We start from the raw sequence: 9,451 nt of genomic DNA, 5'->3' as shown, positions 1-9,451 counted from the left end.
TTTAGAAGAGACTTAAATACTTTTTCCAGCAAAGCGGCAGCCTCTCTCTTGTTTTCTTTCTTCTTAGAAGCAGTGTTGAATTTTTCCATAATGTGAAGTAATAAAAGATTATATAATTATATTAAGAGAAGTCATTTGTTATTTTATTAAGGTAGTTTTCAGATTTTATAAGTAGGGTTAGAAATTGGATGAGTGTTTTATAAAAATATAATAAATATTTAAAAATATTACATACCAATTTTTTTAAATAGATTGTGAAATAAAAGAAAATTATATTTAAAATAATAATTTAGCCTTATAACATTATTTTGATTAATTATCCAATTATTGTGTCATTTGATTCCTGAAACAATTTCAATAAAAATTTTAATAAAATAAAATAAAATAAAATAAAATAAATTAAAGATTATAACATCATAGACTAAATGCGTAGTTGGACTGCTCATAGGAGGAATCCCAAAAGCATGAAGATCTAAAATTTATTTTTTTAAGAAGCCAGCTTGTGAAAATAAAATAAAATAAAATCCATTGAATTAGTCTATTAGTGACAGCTCTTTATCAACAACTATTTTCAACTATATATACAGTTTCCATTTCATGCTGGCTTTAACCAAATCTTTCTCTCTTTCCCTCCCTTTTCCTTCTCTTACAAACAGAGAGAAGTAGTGTAGTAATTCTGCACCACATTGGCCGCTGAGGGTGGTGTTTTTGAGTGACCATTCATGACTGCTCCTTGGGGCGACCCTGCCAGGGGTCAGTTTTGGTCCCAAATGTTGGTGGCTTTGGCTGTTGTTGTCGTTGCTGTTGCGAGTAATGTAGGTGTTGCGTCGGCTGATAGTTATGTATACTCTTCACCTCCTCCACCACCTTATGAGTATAAGTCACCTCCACCACCTTCTCCATCTCCCCCACCACCATACGTGTATAAATCTCCACCACCTCCTTCACCTTCTCCACCACCACCTTATGAGTACAAGTCACCACCACCTCCACCGAAACATGAAGTGAACCCTCCATACCACTATAAATCTCCACCACCACCGTCTCCATCACCTCCTCCTCCATACTATTATAAGTCTCCTCCACCACCATCCCCGTCACCACCTCCTCCATACTACTACAAGTCTCCACCACCATCATCCCCATCACCACCTCCCCCGTACTACTACAAGTCTCCACCACCTCCATCCCCATCCCCACCTCCTCCATATTACTATAAGTCTCCACCACCTCCGTCCCCGTCACCACCTCCTCCTTATTACTACAAATCCCCACCACCTCCATCTCCTTCCCCACCTCCTCCATACTACTACAAGTCCCCACCTCCTCCATCTCCATCTCCATCTCCACCTCCTCCATATTACTACAAATCTCCACCACCACCGTCCCCATCACCACCTCCTCCTTACTACTACAAATCCCCGCCGCCTCCATCTCCTTCCCCACCACCACCTTACTACTACAAGTCTCCCCCCCCACCTTCTCCTTCACCACCCCCACCTTACTATTATAAGTCTCCACCACCACCATCACCATCTCCACCACCTCCTTACTACTACAAATCTCCACCACCACCCTCACCATCTCCACCACCACCTTACTACTACAAGTCCCCACCACCTCCAGTGAAGTCTCCCCCACCACCATACTATTATAAGTCTCCCCCACCACCATCACCATCTCCACCACCTCCTTACTACTACAAGTCTCCACCACCACCTTCACCATCTCCTCCACCACCTTACTACTATACGTCTCCGCCACCTCCTCCGCATTACGTCTCTCCACCATACTACTACAAATCACCACCTCCTCCAACTCCATATCATCCCGCCCCTCACCCCCACCCCCACCCATTCATAGTCAAGGTCGTTGGTAAAGTTTACTGCTACAGGTGCTATGACTGGAGCTATCCAGCAAAATCGCACAACAAGAAACATCTCAAAGGTACAATTTTCTCATACATTTCCAATTTTTAAATGTCCAACTTTGATTCATCTGTTAATATATATTATTTTACATTTGCATGTAAATTAGTTTTCTTTTTTTTTTCTTTTAAATTTACGTTAAGATTTTCGCGGAACCCTGTCATATATCATGTGCTCTAGAAGTTAAAATTTTATATATTTAATATTTTAATTTAAACCATGTAAATATTGTAATAATTTTAAGGAATCAATATGTATATATATTTACCGAAATAAATTAAATTAAAAGAGAAAAAAACTAATAGGTTAAGCAAGAAAACAAAGTCCTTGTCTATTTATTTCTTTTGTAATTGTATCTAATTAAGCAATGACAAGCCTGCCTGTTAGATTAACTAATTAATTAGTGAAGAATTTTGAATAGAAATCTTATAACCAGATCAAAAATTTCCTATTAAAATAATAAAACTTGGTTGATTTACCGTTTCTATCATCCCATTTGGCAGCATATAGACACATGAAAAGCTAAATATGCTTGCTTTTTCGGTACATAAGAAAAATATAGTATATACATGGTACAGAATAATTTGGTTGACATTTCGCAACAAATTGATGCTAAATATGGTGATTGACTTTGATTATTTCACATGGAGCAGATGCTGTTGTGGAAGTGACTTGCAAGGTTGGAGAAAAGGAGATCACAGCTTACGGAAAAACCAAAATCAATGGAAAATTTAGCATCACAGTTGAAGGATTTAACTATGCCAAATATGGAGCTGAGGCATGCAAGGCCAAGCTCCATGCCCCACCCAAGGGTTCATCTTGCAACATTGCTACCGGTCTGCATGGGGGCAACAAGGGTGCCATGCTCACCGTGAAGTCCAAGGACAAGTATGAGGTTGTGCTTAAGGCTGAGCCATTTGCCTATGCTCCAAAGACCCCTTACAAGGAGTGTGAGAAGCCAAAGCCAAAGCCTACTCCAGCTCCTTACTATTACACCTCTCCACCACCACCATCGCCTACTTATGCTTACAAGTCACCACCTCCTCCACCATACTATTACAAGTCCCCGCCACCACCAAGCCCTACCTATGTTTATAAGTCACCACCACCACCACCATACTACTACAAATCTCCACCCCCACCAGTCCACTCTCCACCCCCACCATATTACTACAAGTCTCCACCCCCACCATACTACTACAAATCACCACCACCTCCAGTGAAGGCCCCAGCACCAACCTACCACTACAACTCCCCGCCTCCACCATCACCATCTCCTCCTCCTCCTTACTACTACAAATCCCCACCACCTCCATCTCCATCACCACCACCTCCATACTACTACAAATCCCCTCCTCCCCCGTCTTCATCTCCGCCTCCTCCTTACAACTACAAGTCCCCACCACCACCAGTCCACTCTCCACCACCACCATACTACTACAAATCTCCACCACCACCAGTCCACTCTCCACCACCGCCATACCATTACAAATCCCCACCACCACCAATTCATTCCCCTCCACCACCATACTATTACAAATCACCACCACCTCCAGTGAAGGCTCCAGCACCAACTTACCACTACAACTCCCCTCCTCCACCATCACCATCACCACCACCATACTACTACAAATCTCCACCTCCTCCATCTCCATCACCACCACCACCATATTACTACAAATCTCCTCCTCCCCCATCGCCATCTCCTCCTCCTCCCTACTACTACAAATCTCCACCACCTCCATCTCCATCACCACCACCACCATACTACTACAAATCTCCACCTCCCCCATCACCATCTCCACCTCCTCCCTACTACTACAAATCTCCACCACCACCAGTCCACTCTCCACCACCACCCTACTATTACAAGTCCCCACCTCCCCCATCTCCATCACCACCACCACCATACTACTACAAATCTCCTCCTCCCCCATCGCCATCTCCTCCTCCTCCTTACTACTACAAATCTCCACCACCTCCATCTCCATCACCACCACCACCATACTACTACAAATCTCCACCTCCCCCATCACCATCTCCACCTCCTCCCTACTACTACAAATCTCCACCACCACCAGTCCACTCTCCACCACCACCCTACTATTACAAGTCCCCACCTCCTCCATCCCCTTCACCCCCTCCCCCATACTACTATCACTCACCTCCCCCACCAGTGAAATCACCTCCACCTCCAGCCTATATTTACGCTTCTCCTCCACCACCTACTCACTATTGAGTCTAGAAAGATCAACCACAAAATCGCAACGTTCATGTAAGTAAAATTTTAGTCAAACCTATAGTTAACTAATAATAATCTAACAATTAATTTAATATTCTAAATTTTTTGTTTAAATTAAAATTTCAGGTTCTAGTTTCTCAAAAAGAATAAAAAAAGGCACCAAGGAGAGAAAATTTGGCCATGAAAGATTTTCAAGTCCATTGAATAAGAGTTTGGACATTGCATTTGGGAGCTACAATTTCGATAGTCCAAGCCATACTGCTTCCAATTCTTTGGTGGCCATCTTACACATTCTCTTAATTTGTTCAAGTGGCTTGGGAAGAAAGCTTGAGAGTAAACTTCCCTAGTGGCTGTTTAATTATCGTTCAATAACATCTTTAATTATATTGGTTTTCACCTAATTTAATTGTGCACAGAAATGTGTAAGCGTTTCTATTTATTGTGGGCATGCATTTGTGATTTTGTGAGACGAATTGTTAGCTAATAAAAGAATTTATAGAATAAATCTTAAATTTGAATGCTAACGGTACGATGAAATTAATATTGTATATTTTATTTTTTCAATATCATCCCTCGTAATTTAAACTTCAATAAAACAATTTTCAATTATATAATGACAAATAATTTGTATTTCTCATATTGAAAATCTAAATATCTCTTACCAAACTCCTAATAAAATAACATATATTTTCAAAACTTAAAGTCATGAAAAAGGGAAAAAAGAATAATAAAATATCATACGAAAGTGAACTGAGAAAGCAAGTATATTGTACATATGGCAAACTTGAAGCTATTTCATATGCCTTAATTATGCTTTTAGCCAGCAATTTATACCTTACACCACTTATACTAAAATGATTTTATATGCACTTATATTTTTTAATATAATTAACAATTCAGTCTTTGAATTTTTCTTTTTTTTCTTTTTGCACTATTAATTTACAGGCGGCTCTCATTATTGATGAGGACCAGGATGAAAAAAACATGGTCAAAGAAAAGATCAATACTCCTTTGTCATTTGTATTTTTATTTGAAAGATCCAATTACATTAAGAGGGATTATGATTGTGCATTCATGCATGAAATAACCAAATGGCAAAAAGAAATAGCTAGCTACAGCTGTAGCTACTTGTAGGTCCTAAAGAAATTTGTGAGGATCTCTCTCTTTGCGGCAAAACGTCGAACACGTCACTGGTTACGACTTCTTTTTCCTTTTTTCTTTTTTTAGTTTTAAGAGGTAGCTGAACTTCGGGGTTTTGAGCCAACACTTGAATCAGACCTCCATCATTGATCACCGATAAAAGACAAACCATTAAACTGAGTAGTCACCTCGATGCAAAGGATCTCTTTCGTAGACTCGCTGAAAACAATTATTATCGACATAGCAAAAAGCTTAGTCATCAACCTCGAGCAAGACCACAACCCAACAAATGATCAAGCATAAAAGTCGTTATGGTAAGTCGAATGCCTCCGCTGGGGAAACTATATCAATTTATTTGGTTGTTGCTTTAAGGAAATAAGTTGAGTGCACAAAACAATATTTGAAAAAGTATGCCCTCATTTACATATGCACATATCATGGGACTAAATATATAATTTGACCTAATGGATTTAACTACTACTGTTTGAATCAAGACTGAAATTTTAGAATTCTAAATGTCTTGGACTAAAATTGACCGATTGGAGTATAGGGACTAAACTTGCAGCATACATATAGTATTAGGACTAATATCAAAATTTGACCTTTTGCTTTCTTTTGTATCTATAATAATTGGGCTTTATTGGGCCGGAATGTCATTATTGGATTCTTCTTTTTCCTAAATTGCCGTTAAGCTCAAATCTTTTTAGGGTTTATTTCCTAACTATTAGTACAAGATAGCCTAAAAGTATTTTGGACTTTTTCTTTAAAGAAAATTGGAAATTTCCTATTGTCATTGGAGATCTTAAAATTTTTAAGTCTCCTAATTTTGCTTCTTCTCCAATCAATATATATATATATAAAACACTGCTAAAAAACAATATTTCTCATTTTCCTTCATTTTCCTTCATTTTCTCGAACTCTCTCGCCTCTGTTTTCATTTTAGAAATTGTTTCAATCAAATTTTCTCTTTTATCTTTTGGGTTAGCAAGAAACGTGTTCTGTCATCGTAATCATTGATTGAATCGAATTTTGATCCGCCATGGTACGTTCTCTGTTTAACCTTCTCTAATTTTGTTTCTCAATTCAGTTGCATGAATTTTTTATTTATTACGATTAGTTTTAAATTAAATTAGAATAAGCTGGGGAATAGTAATTAAATGAAAAAGTAATAAAAAAAATTCTAAATGCTAATATGGATGGTTTAGGTAGCTTGTGAAGTTTTTAGGTAATTCAAGTTTTGGTAATCGGCATCCATATATTGGTTAATATTTTAACAACCTTTAGACGTGATCTTTCAAATTTTAGGTTAACTTGATCTGGTTCAACTTTTTACTATCTTTTAGGATCAATATAAAGTTGGGTTTTTTTTTTTGCAAGCAGCTAATGTAATTTGAAAAGGTTTTGATTCTTATTCTTGGTGGACCTAAAATTTGAATCCTTTGGTGAAGTTGGTTTAAGTTGCGTCATGGTTCAACACCTCTATCTCTTAATCTTTTTTCTTAACATTGATGTTATAGGGCTTGAATGCTTCTATTACAAGAGTTTATTGTAGATTTTTCATTTATCGAATCTTGGTTTCTTGAGCATATTTTGGTTGTGATATATTGGAGGGAAATGAATCTAAATTCATATTGATTTTAATGTTAAGACCTAAGAATGTAAATTGTATATCAATTCTAGAACTAGTCTTGCTACATTAAGAATGATTTTAACTTTATGTTTCTTTAGCATATTTTTTGGTTGTGATAGATTGGAGGAAATTAATCTAAACTTGCATAGTTAATTCTATGCTTCATATAGGTTTTGATATTAAATGCGTCTAGTTACTTGGGCCTTATTTGCGTGTGGTGCCTAGTTTTTCCGAAACAGCAATTTGAGCGTTAAAGTCCATAACTTTTAGAATGACCATGATAATATCATTGTTGTACCGAGATTAAAAATAAGTGACCAATGACCATGCTATACAAGTTCATTCCTAGTTATGTTAATTTTGACATTATAAGCCATTCGAGTAAGATGAGGACCTTTTAGTATAATGTCAAGGTATTTTTTCCAACTCTGTTGAGTCTACTCTTCTTTTTCCTTGAAGTACCCGTGTCCAACTCAATCACGGAAACGGGTAGTATGGCCCTCCAAGCATTTTCCAAATTCATGGAAAAAATTGAACATGCTTGTGTGGGACATGTGCCCAAATCCGACACTTCACTCTCAAGTTCGAGTAACATGGCATTCCAAGCCAGGATGTCTTAAGTGATTTTCTTTTTAGTTCTTTGGCCCTAATAATTATAGAACATATTGATTGCTGGTAAAAAGTGATTCTTTTAAGTTTTATTACCTTAGATTTAACCATGAAGTGCAACTTTAAATTATAGAATCACTTCTAGGTAACATTAAACTGTTTGCAGTCAGCTTTGTTGAGCTGCCTTCGTTGCCTTTTTGTTCTGATTCTGATTTCCAGAATTCCCAGATTTGAAATAGTGTCCTCTTTCTGATAAGGATATGGATCAGAGAGATTGTAGCTATGGATGACTGTAAAATTCTTATATACATATTCTCATTATACTCTTTTGCTTTTTTGATATTATCATTCTTTTTTCTCTTATCCATATATCCTTTTTTGTAGGCTGCAAAGATTCTTGCCAACTTAATCGTAATGGGCTCGGGTATTTTTGCTCGTGCTGTTGTTCAGGCATACCGGCAAGCACTTGCAAGTTAGTTCATTATTTCACTACCGTTATATTGTGTTTCTACTTTACTTGAAAAGTAGACTTGTTTTTATAGATTGTTATGAAGATATTATCTTAAAAATAGTACAATTGTCTGCTATAATCATTGTAGCAGACGCTGCTTATTGGGATATTTTCATAATGAACTAAATCAAATCTTATTCTCCTTTTTGACATACACTGATATATATATACATACATGCATATGTTGTTTGCTAATGAGTGTATATACCCACTTTTTCTTATAAAAATATATATATGCCCAAAAACAGCATTCTTTTGTAATAAGATATGCTTATGCTTTAGCTATAACCATGAGCAATAATGAGATGATTAGTAATATTTTTATAGTGGCATGTGTTTGCTTCATATGTATCAATCTTCTGAACAGTAAGTTCATCGCAGATGCTGCCAAATCCGGTGTTACTCATGAGACACTACAAAATGCTGCCCGTAGAGCTGGCAAAGTCATGACAGAGCAAGAAGCGAAGCAGATTCTTGGTGTAAGCGAGGATACTGCTTGGGAGGAGATAATGAAGGCTAGTATTTCATGTATCGTTTTTTCTTTCCCCTTTTCTGTTGCTTTCATCTTGAATAACCTTTAAAACTTCTCCTGTTACTTTATTGCAGAAGTATGATGTCTTATTCGAGAAGAACGCCAAGGTCGGGAGCTTCTACCTTCAGTCAAAGGTTCATAGGGCTAAAGAGTGCTTAGAAGCCATCTATCGAGCCAAAGGAGAAGGCACTCCTCCTAGTTGAGGATGAGGATTTGTCCAGGTTTGCTCATTTCACATACAGATGCCCGCTTGTAGACTAATTCTCGTCCTACGAAAATGGTTTCAAAGATTTAAATCATATGCACAGCCCATCGTGCTCCTCCCCATTCCTGGGTTCAAACTTCAAACACTGATTCATTCAAATTTTGTGTCCTTGATGTTAAATTAGTTGAGTGGTTGCAAATAATAACTAAGGTTTTCATAAACCGTCTATTGCAGTTGTTGTGCTCATTGTTAATTAAATACACAGTAGATTAGTTGAAACTTGAGGCACTGATAAAAAGTATGTAAGAAACTTCATGTAAAGATACCAAGAGCTTGAATTTGATTAAATATCCATGTGTTTTTCTTCAATAATTTCAATTATGAAGTAGACTTGTTCATTATTCGAGTCTGGTCGTATCTCTTACCAAGCAAGCTTGAGTTGATGGGCTAGATGGCCGATTTAAATAAAAATATATATTTTTATTTTTAAATAATATTGTGGGTCGATTTGGATTGGCTCAAATTATCCAGGAATATCTTAGATTTTCTTTATTTTTATATTTGCCTAAGTTGAATTGTAGCTTAACAGGAGTTTAAATGATTAAATTCAAACTTTAAACTACTAAATTGCATAAGCCAATTGTATTAAAATTT

At 37.1% G+C, this 9,451-nt stretch overlaps 2 protein-coding genes across 2 annotated transcripts; both read left to right on the top strand.

Moving 5' to 3' along the window:
- Positions 1 to 610: 610 nt before the first annotated feature.
- On the top strand, positions 611 to 4,682 carry LOC107890534 (extensin-2). Its single transcript, XM_041101280.1, has 3 exons — positions 611 to 1,947; positions 2,582 to 4,203; positions 4,297 to 4,682. Exons 1-2 carry the CDS (start codon positions 723 to 725, stop codon positions 4,165 to 4,167), a joined length of 2,811 nt encoding a protein of 936 aa, XP_040957214.1. The 5' UTR covers positions 611 to 722; the 3' UTR covers positions 4,168 to 4,203; positions 4,297 to 4,682.
- Positions 4,683 to 6,020: 1,338 nt separating this feature from the next.
- LOC107890532 (mitochondrial import inner membrane translocase subunit PAM16 like 2) lies at positions 6,021 to 9,198 on the top strand. Its single transcript, XM_016815005.2, has 4 exons — positions 6,021 to 6,352; positions 7,934 to 8,021; positions 8,442 to 8,575; positions 8,667 to 9,198. Exons 1-4 carry the CDS (start codon positions 6,350 to 6,352, stop codon positions 8,793 to 8,795), a joined length of 354 nt encoding a protein of 117 aa, XP_016670494.1. The 5' UTR covers positions 6,021 to 6,349; the 3' UTR covers positions 8,796 to 9,198.
- The last annotated feature ends 253 nt before the right edge of the window (positions 9,199 to 9,451 follow it).

This window comes from Gossypium hirsutum, chromosome D09, assembly GCF_007990345.1.
Source record: "Gossypium hirsutum isolate 1008001.06 chromosome D09, Gossypium_hirsutum_v2.1, whole genome shotgun sequence".
Classification (NCBI taxonomy): Eukaryota; Viridiplantae; Streptophyta; class Magnoliopsida; order Malvales; family Malvaceae; genus Gossypium; species Gossypium hirsutum.
Note: the sequence above shows the minus strand (reverse complement) of the source record. Positions and strands in the feature narration are given on the sequence as shown.